At 41.4% G+C, this 18,816-nt stretch overlaps 1 protein-coding gene across 1 annotated transcript; it reads left to right on the top strand.

Annotated features, from left to right (window-relative positions):
- Nucleotides 1-17,019: 17,019 nt before the first annotated feature.
- On the top strand, nt 17,020-18,456 carry LOC311037894 (nuclear factor 7, ovary-like; the record flags this gene model as incomplete). The annotated part of the gene is made up of 1 exon (XM_084047190.1): nt 17,020-18,456. One exon carries the CDS (start codon nt 17,020-17,022, stop codon nt 18,454-18,456), a length of 1,437 nt encoding a protein of 478 aa, XP_083903316.1.
- Between the last annotated feature and the right edge of the window lie 360 nt (nt 18,457-18,816).

The raw sequence follows: 18,816 nt of genomic DNA, 5'->3' as shown, positions 1-18,816 counted from the left end.
GAGTAAATATGGGTGAGAGGTAGGCTACTATATTTTAAACATAATGTTTTATCTTTAAAATAACATGCAGTCCCTGTTTAGTAATCTTCAGGGGTGTATTATGGTACAGTAAACCATAATAAACAATAGAGCATATCAGTGTACAAAAATGTATTTAATTAATGAGGAAAGGCAGAGTTTCTAGGTGTCAGAATCACAAATGACAACTTTTAAAAACATGACTTTTTTTTGGGTCAAACTCATTCACACCGTATCAGCTGGAAAGGGCTTTTGTCCCGCGCACACATGCACAGCCACACAGAGTGTGTTCACGCACACACACACACACACACAAACAAACCCCAAAACATAGGTACGTAGGAGACATCCCAACATTATATAGGGAAATAAATAAATACATAATTGTCATCTCTGTTACTCAGACTTTAGTCCTGTTAGTCAGGAGGGCCTACAGTATATAGGAGGGAACTTGTATATATTTAATTCAATTTAAATACACATCCAATATATATTTACATTTACGTAAATTGTAGTTAGGCGTCATGGCTCAGGGGCCAGTTGCACCACCTCACACTAAGTTCAAACTTAGCCTAGTTATAGCTTAAACACATTCAATCCAGGAAAGTATCTCTGTCATTTTAGATTTCTTTGGCTATTCAAAAATAGAAGATATACAAGCTCATAGCGCGGCACCGGGCACCAGGGCCCCTAGGAACTGTGTCCATAATCCCTCCATGAAATGAAATTAAATGAAAGGGAAATTCAGGCTGAGTGTCAGGCTGTACACCGATGATGTGTCAGAAGGAGGTATAGTGTGCACTCTGTCCTCGGGAGCTCTGTTTTAATCTAGCACATTCTCTTTTTTATATACACAAGAACATGACTTCACACAAGCCATTTTGTAAACAGAACCCCGCGGATGCTAAATCTGATTGGCAGCGATAACATCGGTGAATGCGCGCCTAGAGAAAACCCACTGTTTTCAGAACACCCACATGAATTGCTGAAGCTGAGCTGTTTGTCAAAGGGCTAAACACAGATCGCAGATGTGGATGACAGGAGGGGATACATGGTGTTTTGGGAGGGAGAGAAAAATGTGAACAGCATATTTTCCCTCGAATGCACTGAAAGCCCTCAGATGTGTCCGTGGGACAGTGACTTTATGTATTTGCCTATGGCCCTTATGTGGTTCTGCCCTTCTTACCCCAGCCTGCATGTCAAAGCACAGTCAGCTTCACAACACAGTGCTTTTCTGTCTTCAAATACAGACAGACTATACACAAGATTGATGATAGGCTCTTGGTTTACCTATGATCCTAGATTAATATTTCTATGCATTTAATGTATTACCTCGTGTTTACTTTGCTTACTGTAATTAAGGGCGTCGTAATTGTAAATCTACTGCCTTAAACACGTGATGTTGTCGTCAGTAGGAATAAACACAGAAGCACCCGGGAGGAAGTGGATTAAGAAGGGGGAGGAGCCAAAGGGAGCTTGTAGATCAGCAATTTTCAAATGGCCGAAATGTATAGGGCTGAAGTGGTTACTGTACGTTTTGTAATAATAATCAAAATCTACAAAGTCACTTTTTCCCCCTTTTTTTAACGGAATGGGTTCCCAGATTGCGTTCATAGAGGTTAGTGCATATATCGCCGGTGAAAAATCGACCTCATTTTCTTTATCACCTAATAATATTTGCATTCTGTGGATGTTCAAAAAATATATATATTCCGGGCTAATTTATGTCACGGGATCAAAAACGAAACCCCAGCCTCGTCGTTTAAGGACCTTAAGAGTCAGATTAAAACACTCAGCATTCCGTGTTGAATCACTTATCACTTCTGATTAATAATGCACTGTGCTCGACTTGAGTCGAGGAACGCAGCAAGCCGCGACGTCTCAATTAGATCTGCCCTGGTTTGCGAGACACAAAAACAGGACTTGCACCAGTTACTTAGAAGAGAGAGTGACGCCGCGCACGGCTCAGTATTGACTGTGCCTGTCACACACTCTGAGTTATGCTAAATCACATTACAGGATTTTTCACAGAGACGTGTCACTCAAATGGCACTTCTCCTCCTCTTGTTCCCCCGTTGCGGTGTGGTGGGTCTCTGTGGATGAGAGCAGTTCAAACCATTAACTCCCTGCACTTGACTTATTGACGGGGCTGACTGTTTGTGGATCAGGGCCAAGCAATGGTTAGTTAGTCACAGCTGTTACCAAAACAGGACGTCCTGGCAAAGAAGTTGATACGCATTTTCCACTATCAGGATTTTTCGTTTTATTTCTACTTTTTTCCCCACAGCAGGAAGTTTTATATAAAGCTGGTTCAGCAAGTTCTTATGACCAAGCGTGTGTGAATTATACAATGACGCAAATGCAAACAGATGCCATATCTTAAAGAGGAGAAAAAAGGGAAAAATACTACACTATACCCCCAAGACAGAGAACACGGAACAGATGTTTTATTATAGTGACAGCACTGCGCTTCTCCCACACATTAGCTGAGAATGCCCCTCTGATCCCCGGAATGCCATCTTGAATTAGCGACAGGCTAATGCGCAAGAAGGCCTTCTTCCTGTCTCCCGGTAATGTCTACGCGGAGAGACTAGAGGAAGTGGGTCTCTCGCCCACCGCTGTCTGCTGGTGTCCTCGCTTCACATCCAGTCAGCGTCACGCCACACCATCTGCATGGCCCACAAAGACATCTGACTCTATTAAGCCAACTAGACTAAACATAATCGTTGCTGTCGGTTGGAAACCTTGGATGACCCGACCGGTACACAGGAAATAGGAGGAAAAAAAGAACATAATAGATCCAATGAAGTTACAGGGTTTTAGTAAGGACAGAAAGGATAGAATACGGTAAATGTATTTTGCTGTGTCTGAAAAAAATGTGTTTATTCATTATACATCATTCATTGTTCATGTCTGGCATGTACGAGATGTATGTGTTATGTGTGTATTGGGGCGGCCATAGCTGAGCGGTTAGTGAGCCCGCCTAGGGAGCCAGAGGCCCTGGTTGCCCCAGGTACGATTCCAGGCCAGGCCAGCAAATGTGTCGATGAAATGAAATTTGTCCCTGAACTATAATCCCTAATTGCTCACAGGCCCTCATTGGGAACAAGAACTTTCATGAACGGACCTGTTAAAGGAATTATCCTTATCCTAGGACCACAATGGAAATAAGACTTGGACTTTATTGTGTCATATCCTCGAATGGTTTTAACACAACAGTAATGACTTTTCTAATAAACTAAACTAACAGCTATTATTAGTCACAAGCTCAACCCACAGCGATGCGTAGTGAGCTTTTAGATATTACAGCTGTTTTTGCTATTCGTCGTAGCAGTATGGCTCAACTTCTCCACTGTGTGTGTGTGTGTGTGTGTGTGTGCGTGTGCGTGCGCGCGTGGGCGGGTTTGGGGGTGCTGGTGGAAACATTATGGCGAGGGGTGCCGCAGTGAAGCCACCCCGACGTAAAAAGTAATAAATTACCTTTTAATTACCAGAGAGCACCTTTATGGTCACATTTTACAGTATAGTGACCTAAACATTTCTTTAGCCGCTGCCTGAAGCCGCTGTGAATTTAAATGAGTTTAAGGAGATAATAAATGTGATTTGTTTTTGCTCCGTTCGTGTCCACAGTGCACTTCTTCAAGTGGCAGAGTAAGAGGAATGACCTCTCATAAAATCCAAATTAACCCTTTAATACCGGGAATGCATCCGTGTGTCATTCTTTGATTTCTTTGGGCTATTAAAAAATAGCATATATACAAGCTCATAGCCGCGCTATGAGCTTGTAGATCTGCTATTTTTGAAAAATAATTGAAAATGTGTGCAAAATTTCAATTCTTTTTTTAAGCGGACATTTGTAACTAAAATCTTTGCTTCTGGGGGTCCCTGGAACTAAACATTTTACAAATGTTCGCTTTAAAAGATTTCGCTAGCACAGATTTTCAAGATTTTTCAAAAATAGCAGATCTACAAGCTCGTAGCGCGGCACTCGGTGCCGCACTATGAGCTTGTAGATCTGCTATTTTTGAATAGCCAAAGAAATCTAAAAATGACACAGATGCGTTCCCGGTCTTAATGGGTTAAGGTAATGTGTGAATGAGTGGCGGAGCCTCGTGGATAATCTCAGTGATAAATGACCATATCTCCTCAAAGCCACAATGAAGGTGAAACTCGCTCTTGATTCCAGGGTACCTCACTTTGGCATATTATTCCAGAGACAATAGAGAGGCAAAGTTTGTAGTCCCAAAACCTTTGCATTTTGCACTCCCTGATTATCTCTCTCAAAGCCTAGGTTTTTGGTTAAACGTCGCGATCCTTACAATGAAATATAATACAGTGCGAGGGTTTATGAGACTAATCGTTTTAGTCAATCGTAAAAAAAAGTGTTCAACATTTTTCATTTTTTGTCCCACGATTTTGTAACCCATATTTTTTCACCCAGTGCCAATTGCCCATGTAATCCTGGGCGCTACTCTCCCTCTGCCAGCCTAGGGAGAGCCCAAGCTGAAGCTCATGCCTCCTTCAATGCACGAGGAGCGAGCAGGCCGCTTCTTATTATCACCGACAGGGGGGGATTTTCCCCTGTTGGACGTAGCGCGTGGAAGGAACACGTTATTCCAACCATGTTCCTTTCCCCTCCATCAGGCGCCCTGGCTGACCAGGGGGAGGCAGTATAGAGACCAGGACCAAACATATTATTTAAAAAAAACATTATTGTTCAAACAAGATGCGAACATGTTGGTTCTAAATATCGGTTTCGATATATATATTCAATATATTTTTGCTGCCCAGCCTTAGCTGTGATACAGAGATGTTACTCATGTGGAAAACAAAGAAGTCATCAGCAAACCCAAAAAAAGCGTTCTACAGCCAGTCTCTGTTGTGTGTTGGTGAAAGAGCACGGAGCCCTTTGATCTCATCAAGTATTTGACGAGATACCAGAGGATCTGAGTACACTCAAGCAGTCACTCTGACATTTCATTTCCTTAAAGGCAGGAGTAATGTCTCCATTCTTGTCAGAAGAAAGACTATCAGGTCTGACATTTGAGCTGTAATTCCCGTGGAATGGCTTGTCTGTTCGTATCAAGGGACATGAAAAAGCGGGGGGATCTGAGAGAAAAGCTATTTTCTAATTCATCAGTTATGTCCATGTTTTGACACAAACACCAGAAATGTGGGGGGGGGGGGGGGAAAGGAGTGAAAAGACAAAGCAGCAGTGAGATGTGTCGGGTTGATACCCTGACTTCACACGCGTCTTTGAGTCAAACATGCCCTCTGTCCCTGCATGCAAGATACTGGAATGGAAGCATGGTAATTTAACCAGCTTGAACCATAGCGTCCCTATTCTGATCATGTCATAATGAGCTATTTTCAGTAAAGAGATTTGGTGTAGAGGGAAATAGGAGGGGGGGGGCATTGCTAGAGAGCCCCCAGATACCCCGATCAACGAAGTATAGAGCATTGTTTCTCAAGGGGTCCCAGGGGTCCTTGAGGGAGTTCCGGGGGTGTCCCCAGCTAAATGATGGATAGTAAGGAACCAAATGGACCCTTATGGGTCTGTACTTTTACTTCTACTACAATTATTTGAAAACTTTAGTTACTAGTTACTTTTCAGATATAAATTATGACATTATGAAACATACATTAAAGGGTAAGACCACTTTGGTAGAGGTTTGGGTTGTGTAGTTACCTTGCCATGATGTAACTCTAAAGGTGGGCAAGAAATAAAAAATAATTGCTCCATTGTTTAGAAATTGATAATTCAAAATATGCTCCTCATTGACTTACATTGTATGGTAAAACTGCTCTCAAAGTCACTCTTTTAGCACATAAACAAACACAAACAAAGTTGATCCAGACAATATAGAACATCACCAAACCCAGTACTGTTTTTTTTTTTAAATAAAAATGTCAGCTTCCTGATGATTTTGTCATTTTTAATAAGTAGAAAACCCGGACTGGATCGGTGGATCCGGATCCAGATCTTCAAATAGTAAAATCAACAGGAAGTTGACATTTTTATTAAAAAAACAAACAGTACTGGGTTTGGTGATGCTCTATATTGTCTGAATCAACTACGTTTGGGTTCATTTATGTGCTAAAAGAGTGACTTTGAGAGCAGTTTTACCGTACAATGTAAGTCAATGAGGAGCATATTTTGAATTATCAATTTCTAATCAATGGAGCAATTATTTTTTATTTCTTGCCCACCTTTAGAGTTACATCATGGCAAGGTAACTACACAACCCAAACCTCTACCAAAGTGGTCTTACCCTTTAACCGCTTTAGCCCTATTTTATACTTAGGCTATTTGAAAATAGCCGATCTACAAGCTCACAACGCATCGCATCGCGACACGTTGTGAGCTTGTAGATCTGCTATTTTCAAACATTTTGTACTTTTGGTACTTTAAGTACATTTTAATAACCCTTTTACTCAAGTAAATTTTGAATTCCGGACTTTCACTTGTAACAGAGTACTTCTACATCGCAGTATTGATACTTTTACTTAAGTAAAACATTTTGAGTATACGTTTTCCACCACTGCAACAAGTACAAATTGGCCATCACAGTGATGCTGGCTCCAATGCATTTTGGAAACAGGGCCTGTTGTTTGTTGTGTTGGGCTCTGTGAGGATGGGCACTGATCACAGTCACCTTCACTGTCTCACTCATTAATCTGTGATGTTGGATAAATAACATTGTTTCCTGTAATGCTTGCGTGGATGCCAGCCAAACACAGGTGGCGGGGGGCAGCCTGACATTTGGGGAAGGCTAATATTTGACCAACCATTCATTATAACAGAGACAGGATGAAGTGACTGACCATGAAATTAAATTAATTGTTTAAACCATGGCCCCGAAAGGCTAAATAACAACACAACGAGGCTTCCGATTCGAGATAAAGCGCATCTATTAATCAGACCACTTGAATATGAATGATTATTATCTGTCCGATCAGCTGAGGGAGGCACGTATAGGACGCTCGCTCTGTCTGTCTGTCTGTCTGTCTGTCTGTCTGTCTGTCTGTCTGTCTGTCTCACTTTCTTCCCTGGTTTATCTTCGGTCTGTGTGGATTGCTATGTGGGGGGTGATGGAATTAATCTATTTACAACCTCAAACAGCACAGAATCGAACATTCTTTATGTCTGTCTGTCTGTCTGTCTATCAATCTCTGTTCCATTTCAGTGTCGTCGTTGTTTTAGCCCATTAAAACCGGGAAAGCATCTGTGTCATTTTCGATTTTAGCGTCGGATATCCAAAAATAGCAGATATAATATACAAGCTCGCAGCGCGTCACTTTGTGCTGCGCTGAGAGCTTGTACATCGGCTATTTTTGTAAATATTGCTGATTTGGAAGGATTTTTTTGAATCGGCCTCGGTCTTAATGGGTTAAAAGTGTCTGGTACACACAACACCACGGTCCAGGACCACTTTCTTTTCCTCCCTATAGTCAGTGTGGGTCAGATGAACCCCAGTGCTATAGCATTAGCTCCCACTCGCCGGGTCATCGCTCCTCACTGCAGGCATGCAGGTAGCAGGTGATTCAGTGTTAGTAGAAGGAGAACACGCCGTTGCTCCAGTGTTGCGGTGGGTGCAGCTGGCAGCTTCTGGATTACATGGTTTATATGTATTTTGCCTTGAAAAATGTCCATATAAAAAAAAAAAAATCCATTTAGTTTTCTGCTGAAACACTTAATTTCCAACATACAGCACCGCTGCTTGCTGCGAATGTGATCGGTGGCCGGATGTGATATCAGGATCAGGATGTGCAGCGAAGGCTTTTTTTCTATCCTGTTGCTGTATTGACACCTTCTTGTGGTGGCTGCAGCATCAATGACACACATTACCATAATCCAGACATACTGTATCTATAGCCTATCTGTAATGTGCACAATAGCCAGCAGTAAATATGGGAAGGCTTAACCTTCTCCAGCCTATACCCGCTGTTAGATATTTTATGTGTGTGTGTGTGTGTGTGTGTGTGTGTGTGTGTGTGTGTGTGTGTGTGTGTGTGTGTGTGTGTGTGTGTGTGTGTGTGTGTGTGTGTGTATATATATATAATATATGTATATAATAATATATATATATGTATATAATATATATATATATATGTATATAATATATATATATATATATATATATATATATATATATATATATATATATATATATATATATATATATACTATATATATACACACACACACACACACACACACACACACACACACACACACACACACACACACACACACACACACACACACACACACACACACACACACACACGCATTCATTAATGTCATTTTGCCACTATTTAGACCTGTACATCTGTGATGTGACAATAAAGTTGAAATTAAAGTTGCAGTAAGTATAGATTATTTTTAATTCATTTTTTTTATAATCACGATCTGCCAGCCATCATCAAACTCTGCTCGTGGCAGGTTGCAACAAACTGCTGTGGGCCTGTGTGGTCGTTATTCACTCCCTCCGCTTTGTTCAACTCTAATTAAATGAGATTGTGCCTGGGTGGATTTTGAAAGGCCAATGAAGAAAACAGAGCTGTTTGGGGCTTGTCACTCAACCTATTAAACAAAATGATGGGTTTTTGAAAAGTCAAAGCATTTTAAGGTTGTCAAATGCTGAAGGTAAAATACAACAATGTACCAATTATGTGAATAATAGGTCATGTCTAAAACAAATAGCACGGTTTCTAATTTGCTTATGCAAATGTGCAAAAGAAGAGAAAAGTCTTCCCAAAACATGTGAAAATGGAAACTGGAAACTTGAACTTCCATGCAATTTCACTGCTGATCCGAGTGACCGTCTGTCACGACCTTTAGAATCCTATTTATCTGGAAGTGAGCATTTTTATCAACTAAAGAATTATACAAAACTAGACGTTTTCATCAAGTCCAAGCTATTCATCAAGGTCATACTGTTCTTGGCAAACAGCATTATTCTGAACCTCATTCTCATCCATGACCATGAGTTGCACTGAAGATGAACAGGAAAAAGAACTGGACCTTTTGACCAAGTAAATCGTTTTTTTAAGTTGAAGGCTTTGTTGTGCATTCATGCATGCTGTTTCTTTTGAGAATCCAATTGATCCACATCCATACAGCTATAAATTCACACAGTAACACATGCATCTCCTGTGGCTGGCCGCTGTGGAGTCAGCCCTACCACCATGTTGGCATGCTTATTATAAGCAACTTTGGCCTTGTTTTTCTGTAAAGTTGCTTGTAAATATTGGTAGTTGTGTTTTGGTTTATTAGGTTAGTTTCTAAAGTGTAGTTACTTATTTGGGCTTCTTTCTTGTTGTTGTTTAAACCAAACATTTTCATGTCAAGGACCCCCAAATTAATATATTTGTCCACAGACCCCCATCTGACAATATTTGATGTCAGGGACCCCCCATACAAGATTTCTGTTGTTTAAGTGTTTGAAATATTTCACTTTCTTGAAAGGTTTGTTTTGAAAATAGCCAGATCTGCTTATTATAATTTCCCCGCAAGATTTTATTTGAAAATAGCTGATCTAGCTCACAACGTGTCGCATCGCGACGCGCTGTGAGCCTGTAGATCTGCTATTTTCAAATAGCTGATGTATTTGTTAAAGTGCTCATGTGGCCCATAGTCGCTTGTTTTGGGCTGGTTGCTTGTTTCTCTCACAGAATCTGGCGACACTGGTTCTGCTATTGGAGCAGAGAGCAAATATTGTGATGTTTGATATTTGACCTTCAGAGCCTATTTCCGAACACACCCATAGTGTCTGGCATAGGGTGTTGGGTGTGTTTTGGGGTGTGTTTTTTCTTGTGTGTATCTATCTCTGAGGTGTGTGTGAGCGAGTTGCTTAAGTTTATTCTTTTTTTCTCCTCCCACGTGTGTCTTGGCCACGCCCTGTCAATCTTCAATCATTAGCTACAGTATCACACCCACTAATTATCTCATTCCCTCCAAACCAGTCAGAGTGGACTATCACACCTGCACACTCTGCTAATCACACTCACTGCTATTTAAACCCTGCTTTGCAATGAGTCCCTTGTCAGATAGGCCAGGGGCGTAGGATTTATACCCTTCTGGCAGAAGTGTGCACGTTCCCTCATGCGATGAAGGCCTAATTAAGGTGCAGGTGCGCAAAAGACGGCTGAACTTAATGGTGAGTGCAGACTAAATTCAAGCATGTCTAATGTCGTTCCTCTTGATTCATCATCGAATAGTATTTCCAGACAGCCTAAACTGAAATAAATATCAGTATAGCAGCTAGTATTAATGATAATAATAATACATACGATTTACATAGCGCTTTTCTAGGTGCTCAAAGTCGCTTGGCACAAAGAACATTAACAGGGTAATCCTCAAAGTGCAAAAACAGTAGACAGTAGTCTTAAAAAATAACTATAACAGACTAACTAACTGTCCAAGAGCAACACTCAACACATTTGTCATTGGTAGTGTAATAAAATAATAAGAAATAAGGACATAGGCGATTAGGGGAAAAACCTCTTCTTGTGTCTTTTTTGAAAATAGCTGATAGATCTGCTATTTTCAAACATTTTAGTAGTTTTACTTTTGGTACTTTAAATACATTTTGATACCAATACTTTTGTACTTTTACTCAAGTCAATTTTGAATTCCGGACTTTTACTTGTAACAGATTACTTCTACAGTGCAGTATCCATACTTTTACTTAAGTAAAACATTTGAATACTTTTGCCCACCACTGGTCCTGGCTTTCCAGAAGGTGGCATACCCGTTTCCTGTTCAGGGTCAGTGTCCCATATAGTTCCACTTGATCGGCTCAGCGGCAGATTTGAACTGGAAACATTATTATACGTGTTTCCTCCTACGTTTATTATTAGAGTACCTTTCCTGTTTGTTTGCTCAAAAGACACACATCTGCTGCTCCTTTGTTTTAAATTACCATGCAAGATAACACAAGCAGATCACTTGTGATAACAAGTAATATTACAACTTTAACACCCCCCCACCCCTCCCTCCCTCCAGGTTTCTGTGACATTGTAATTAAGGTGCTGTCAGGTTCCTCTGAGGCTCGGTCGTGATTAAGTGACAAACCCTAATTGTTTTCTGATTACCCCCATTTTTCCTCCTATGATTTTTTTTTCCCTCCCTTTTTATTTTCAGGTTTTTGTCACAGCTCATTAAAAATGTACTGGAATTAATGCGGTGCGTGACGGTGGCATCTATTGCCAAGAGTTAAGCTGATCGAGCATGTGTTGGCCGCGGTCGTTCATTATGTAATAACGATTTCAAAACATCAATGCCCGGATGCAATGGCAGCGACCCGCCAAAATAAATCACAAATGGAAATTTGGCTCTTAACCCAATAAGACCTGAGGCCGATTTTTAATGCCCTCTAAATCAGTCATTTTCACACTTTCAAGATTTTTCAAAAATGTTCAAAAACAGCAGCTGCGAGCTTGTATATCTACTATTTTTGAATAAGCCAACGCCAAAAAATCTAAAATGACTCGGACGCTTTCCCGGTTTTAACGGGTTAAAGGATGGAAAAGCGAATGACATCCATAGATTACGTAAGATTTCTTCAGATCAGCAGTGTTTTGACATCGTGTAAACCATTTTTCGCCTGTGGGGCTCAAGATCACTGGTGACATTTTTTAATTGATTGCATTATTAGGGCCATTAGAGCATTTCCGTTGCCACATCGCACGCTGTGTAATTACAAATTTGTTCTCACATGCCGTGATGAAATGCGCACGTGCACATGCACATGCATGTGCATAGGACTCTGACACTGCTGACGTGTCAGAGACTGAGTCCAGGGCCAGTCAGAAGTCATTGAACCCTGTGCATGAGCAGCAAGGCATTGTTGTACTGCTTTGCACGAGGACACTTAAAACCACTTAAACCCTGGCATCCCAATTTTGGGCATTTTATGTCATTGAAGGTGAAAAAACTAAAGAGAATTCATACACACTTTTTTCCAAAAGAGCAGATCTACAAGCTCCCAACGCATCGCATCGTGAATTCACGATGCGTTGTGGGCTTGCAGATCTGCTATTTAGCCACACGACACCATCGTATGACTAAGTATAAAATTACGTAAGTGGCTATACTGGTTAAACATGGACACATCAATCAAAATAAGGGTCACAATCAAATATTTTGAATCAATGTTTGGATATCTTGTCTGCAAGAGTCTAAATTTGAATGGGAATCGGAATAGGAATCAAAATAACATAATGACTTTTATTGGCCAAGTAGTGCATAATGCACAAAGAATTTGCCTTGTTCAGTTGCTCTCTAAACACAGTTCAGTTCTATTTTATTTCAATACCTTGTTATCACATCAGCTATTACACTCTTTTTTTGCTGTAGTGTTCTCATACCACAGGAAAACAATAAAACAATAAATAATAGAAGGTGATAGTGAGATCAGATCAGGATTCAGAGTCCAACAGTTAAAGTGCCAGGTGCATCATTATTAGGTAAGATATATATACAGTAAAGCAAAGTAGTCTTGGGAAACAACGGTTCCCGAGGAACCTGGCCCATAGGTCAGGAGCCTATCTCCCGTTGTCTTACCACGAGCACCCTCTGACGCTAGTATATCACATGGACCCCCCCCCAATCCAACCGCTGATGCTGAGTGCCAAGCAGGGAGGCATTGGGTACCATTTTTATAGTCTTTGATGTGACATGGCCTGAGAATGAACCCCAACCTTCTTGTCTCGGGGTGGACACACTCTAGGCACAAGGCCACAGAGCATTTTTAGCGGTGCCAGCCGCTCTACCTTTGACTATGTCCGTCCGTATGTCCGTATGTCCGTTTGTCCGTTTGTCCGTTTCAGCACGGGCTTTAAACAGCTATAACTCCAGTTCGCAGCATGCCAGCAAGTCCAAATTTGGTATGTGGACTTAGACCACCAATAGGGACGAGCATTGATTGCTGAAGCCCCGCCCGCCCTATTATAGCGCCACCAGGAGGCCACTGCCTTTAAACAGCTATAACTCCAGTTTGCAGCATGCCACCAAGTCCAAATTTGGTATGTGGACTTACACCACCAATAGGGACGAGCATTAATTGCTGAAGCCCCGCCCGCCCTATTATAGCGCCACCAGGAGGCCACTCATCAAAGGCACCGCTTCCTTCACACAGGGTGCGATTTTTACTAACCTTTCAAGAGCCACAGAATGTTTCGCTCCTGGACGATCGACACACACGAGTGTCACAAAATATGGCGTGTCTCTGCTTCCATCTGGGGAAAATGCGTGTCACCACGACTTTTTCCTGCATGTTCACCTACGATAGCATTGCCAGAATAGTGATCCTAAGGTTCATATGGTTAACAGAGCCAACAGTTATGTCGAGAGGAGCTAACATGCGGTCTTGCAGACGTTGAGTAGGATGGGTGCATGCTTGGGGACCAGATGGCGAGGGTAAGTGTAGTTGGAAGGACCTGTTATACTGCTTTTTCAGTGTTTTTTTTTGTGTTTTTTTTGAGTGGGAAGGAGAGTGATGGGAAGATGGAGCGGACACGACAGTTTTCCCCGTAGACGTAAACCAGTGCCAGTGTTGTTGGCGTGTTTTGTGTATGACCGTGAGGGTCCTACACATCCTGGCAAATAACGGAGTATGCCTCCACCTACGGCATTGGTTCTCAAACTGGGGTCCGGGGACCCCCAGGGGTACTTGAGGGGGTTCCAGGGGGTACCCAGCAAAATGTGTTAATATAGCATTACAATAATTATGACCTTTTATACTTTGGCTATTCAAAAATAGCAGATCTACAAGCTCATAGCGCGGCACCGAGTGCCGCGCTATGAGCTTGTAGATCTGCTATTTTTGAAAAATCTTGAAAATGTGTGCAAACCTTTGAATATATATATATTTTTAAGCGAACATTTGTTGCTCAAATCTTTGCTTCTGGGGGTCCCTGGAACAAAATATTTGAGATGGGGGTCCGCGGCCAAATACATATCATTTTGGGGGTCCTTGACGTGAAAAAGTTTGAGAACCACTGACCTACGGTATGCGGCGACACGCGCACGCACGCGCGCATGCACGTGGTGGCTCTCTCTCTCTCTCTCTCTCTCTATCTCTCTCTCTCTCTCTCTCTCTCTCCCCACTAGCTACACTCGCTCCCTGTGTTATATTCCCAAATGCAAAGTGCTTCTGTGTGTTATACCTCTGCTGCGTCCTTGATACATTTCAAAATGGAAATCCCTAAATAGGCCGTGAAACAAAACAAAAAAGTCACGAAACCAAAGAGAGGTTCATTATCAAAGTGTGTTTGAGTTATTTCCTGTACGCAGTGGTGTAAAGTAACTAAGTACATATACATTTACTCAAGCACTCTACTTACAGTAAGTACAATTTTGAGGTATTTTTACGTTACTGGAGTATTTCCAATTTGCAGTATTTTTTTTACCTTTACTCCACTACATCTCAGAGGCAAATTAAATATTATACTTTTACTCCACTACAATTATTTGAACACTTTAGGTACTTGTTATTACTTTGTTTACCCACTTCAGCCCTATATACATTATGGCCATTTGAAAATAGCCGATCTACAAGCTCACAATGTGTCGCGATGCGACGCATTGTGAGCTTGTAGATTGCTTTTCAAGGGATTTTTATACATTTTATACATTTGAAAACTTGTCTTATCATCTACTCTGGCTTTTGTGAACCCCCCAGACAGTTTTTAAAGGGATATTTCACTTTCAAAAAAACTTTTGGTCATTTTATGGTCTACTCAGGCCCTTGTGAACCCCCCAGACAGTTTTTAAGTTGCTCGATTCAGTATTTAGATATTTGATATTCATTTCATCAGACACGCCCCCTTCCTATACAAACCCATTGTAACTTCAAACTCCATTTTAACCATGTTAGATTCATCAAAAACACCCGTCCTTGGTTCACCCGACTCATACCGCCCCCCTAATACGCGAGGGGGCCGTGTTTTTTCAATTACTTTTTTCATTTATTTTTAATATTTTTTTGGGAAAATGAAAAAAATGTAATACAATAAAAAAATTAAATAAAATAAATGAAAAAAATAATCGGAAAAACACGGCCCCCTCACGCATTAGGAGGGCAAGGTGAGTCACCAAAACCAAGGACGGGTGTTTTCGATGAATCTAACATGGTTAAAATGGAGTTTGAAGTTACAATGGGTTTGTATTGGAAGGGGGCGTGTCTGATTAAATTAATATCAAATATCTAAATACTGAATCGAGCAACTTAAAAACTGTCTGGGGGGTTCACAAAGGCCTGAGTAGACGATAAAATGACCAAAAGTTTTTTTGAAAGTGAAATATCCCTTTAAGTAAAAAATGTGAGTACTTTTTCCACCACTGCCTGTATGCCATAGTCCATATTCACATGGCGGCCATTTTGGAATTTAACATTGCGTTGCTGTGGTAACTGGGGTGGCAACTGGGGTGACATTTCATTGACTTAAATGGCAATATGGCCGCCGTGTGAATATGGTTTATAATAGGACATGTCTCACGTTTAAACGTTGCTCCTAACACACTGAACACACTGTAGCTGATAACCAGCAGATGGTGCTGTTCTGCACCTGTCTGACAGCAAATAACTCCATACCATGCTGGGTGAATATGTGAATGAATAATGTTCTAAACCTGTTTCACTCAAATTAGCACATAACTAGACCATACCATTAGGAGGGCAGGGTGAGTCACCAAAACCAAGGACGGGTGTTTTCGATGAATTTAACATGGTTAAAATGGAGTTTGAAGTTACAATGGGTTTGTATGGGAAGGGGGCGTGTCTGATAAAATGAATATCAAATATCTAAATACTGAATCGAGCAACTTAAAAACTGTCTGGGGGGTTCACAAAGGCCTGAGTAGATGATAAAATGACCAAAAGTTTTTTTGAAAGTGAAATATCCCTTTAAGTAAAAAATGTGAGTACTTTTTCCACCACTGCCTGTATGCTATAGTCCATATTCACACGGTGGCCATTTTGGAATTTAACATTGCGTTGCTGTGGCGTTTGTATTTTTCCCAAAATTTCAAAAAATGTGAAAATAGCCAATCTACAAGCGTGTGAGCTTGTAAATCTGCTATTTTCACTATGAATACAGGTGTGTGAAGACACTGACTCCTATAATAACATAGTACATGCCTGGATCTGCTGTCACTGTGTGAAAGAGTTCATGTGAGGGCTTGTAAAGTACTTAAAACAGTCAAAGTTCACTCTGAGACCATAAAAATCATCACCTCTTCATGCCATTCACTCTATTGTTCCATCTAAATATATTAAATGAAAGGCTTGCCTTGACATTGACACATCTCATTCAACCAATATGTGTGGAGCAATATGTGTATTATGCTTAATTTACTCTGAGTTCTGTGCCGATGTCGGGCGCTGAAAATATAGCTGATCTACAAGCTCACAACGTGTCGCATTGCAAGGTATTGTGAGCTTGGAGATCTCCTATTTTCATTGTGCAACTAAATATAAATCTGGCTTTAGATTCTGGGTGAATTTGTCTGTGAGTAAGTGTGTGTGTGTGTGTGTGTGTGTGTGTGTGTGTGTGTGTGTGTGTGTGTGTGTGTGTGTGTGTGTGTGTGTGTGTGTGTGTGTGTGTGTGTGTGTGTGTGTGTGTGTGTGTGTGTGTGTGTGTGTGTGTGTGTGTGTGCGCCTGCGTTCATGCGTGGGCATGTGTATGGGTGAACTTTGCAACAGGTGTGTCAAAGCTCCGCCTCTTGCCAGTCTTATCTGAGACGATAAGATTCACCTTTAGATCAAACACACAACTTCCAGTGAAGAGGACAGACTGTCTTTCCACAGCTACAGGAGGGAATACTGACCCAGACCACTGGAACTGCTGCTGACTCTGTCAGCTGAATGGACTTTAACAAGAACCTGGATTCACACTGACAATAAACTTCATTCGAACATTCTAGAAGAGGTAGTGTTGTTGATTGTTGATTTTGTGTCTTGAGCAGTGCTTGTGTAGCTTCACTGAGACAAAATGGCCTCCCAGTCATCTTTTTCAGAAGAGGATTTTTCCTGCCCGGTGTGTCATGACATCTTTAAAGATCCTGTTATCCTGTTATGTAGCCACAGCTTCTGTAAAGCCTGTCTGCAGGAATGGTGGAGAGAGAAGGTAATAAAGGAATGTCCTGTTTGTAAGAAGAGACATTCAATGGATCCACCTCATAACCTGGCTCTGAAGAACCTGTGTGAGGCCTTCATACAGGAGAGACATCAGGTTCGCTGCAGTCTGCATAATGGGAAACTCAAACTGTTCTGTCTGGAATGTCAACAGCCAGCGTGTGTTTTGTGTCGAGATTCTAAAAAACACATCAACCACAGTTTCAGACCCGTCAATGAAGCTGCACTGGATCAAAAGGAGGAAGTCCAGAAATCACTGAAGCCTTTACAGGAGAAACTGGAGGTCTTTAATAAAGTTAAAACAAGCTGTGACCAAACAGCAGAACACATTAAGGTCCGGGCCCGGCGCACAGAGATGCAGATGAAGAAACAGTTTAAGAAGCTTCATCAGTTTCTACAAGAGGAAGAGGAGGCCAGGATAACTGTACTGAGGGAGGAAGAGCAGCAGAAGAGTCAGATGATGAAGGAGAAGATTGAGGGTCTGAACAAAGAGATATCAAGTATTTCAAACACAATCAGAGCCATAGAGGAGGATCTGAGAGCTGAACACATCTCATTCCTGCAGAACTATAAGACCACAATGGAAAGAGTCCAGCTCACACTGCAGGACCCACAGCTGGTCTCAGGGGCACTGATAGACGAGGCCAAACACCTGAAGAACCTGACCTTCAGAGTCTGGGACAAGATGAAGGACATTGTATCCTACACTCCTGTCATTCTGGACCCCAACACTGCCAATCCAAAACTCATCCTGTCTGATGATCTGACCAGTGTGAGACATGGAGAGATACAGCAGCTTCCTGACAACCCAGAGAGGTTTGATTTCTGGAACCGTGTCCTGGGTTCTGAGGGCTTTAACTCTGGAACTCACAGCTGGGATATTGAGGTTGGAGACAATACAGGCTGGGGCCTGGGTGTGTTAGAAGAGTCTTTTCAGAGGAAGAGAGGCAGTGGGGGTCAACGCTGGAGCATATCGTTATCTGGAGGTAAATACAGTGCACTCTCCACACCAGGGTCAGTCACTGTTCTCTCAGTGAAGCAGAAACCCAAGAAGATCAGAGTCCAGCTGGACTGGAACAAAGGAACGCTGTCCGTCTATGATCCTGATACTAACACACACATACACACCTTCACACACACTTTCACTGACACACTATTTCCATTCATTAACGCTTATCATACTCTCCCTCTGAAGATGTTACCATGGAAGATCAGTGTAACTCTGGAACAACGTACAGTGGTCACCAGTCCAATCATGCGCGATCTTCAAATGGCCGCCTATTGGACTCCATAGGGTGGGATCAGTGTCGTTAGGTACCTTTTAAAGTTGATGCCCACAGATTCTTAGCCCCTCCCATTGAAATGATCAGAACGTGTAGTGTGGCCGTTCAGCCACGAGGTGGCGCTTGGTGCCAAACTGTACTTAAAAAAAATAAGTACAAGTAAAAAGTAAAAGTACTCGTCATGCAGAAAGTCCCTTTTCACATGTTGTCAAAATCGTCATGTCATAATAGGCTACATTATAGAAGGTATATGTCTATTTATGAATAGATTAATTTAAGTAAATACATTGATTCATTAATGTAAAAATAATCTGGGCTAATAATAATTATAATTATAATTATAATTATAATTATAATTATAATAATAATAA

Source organism: Gymnoscopelus microlampas (genome assembly GCF_963454915.1).
Source record: "Gymnoscopelus microlampas genome assembly, chromosome: 21".
NCBI lineage: Eukaryota > Metazoa > Chordata > Actinopteri > Myctophiformes > Myctophidae > Gymnoscopelus > Gymnoscopelus microlampas.
This window is presented reverse-complemented; position numbering and strand designations above follow the sequence as displayed.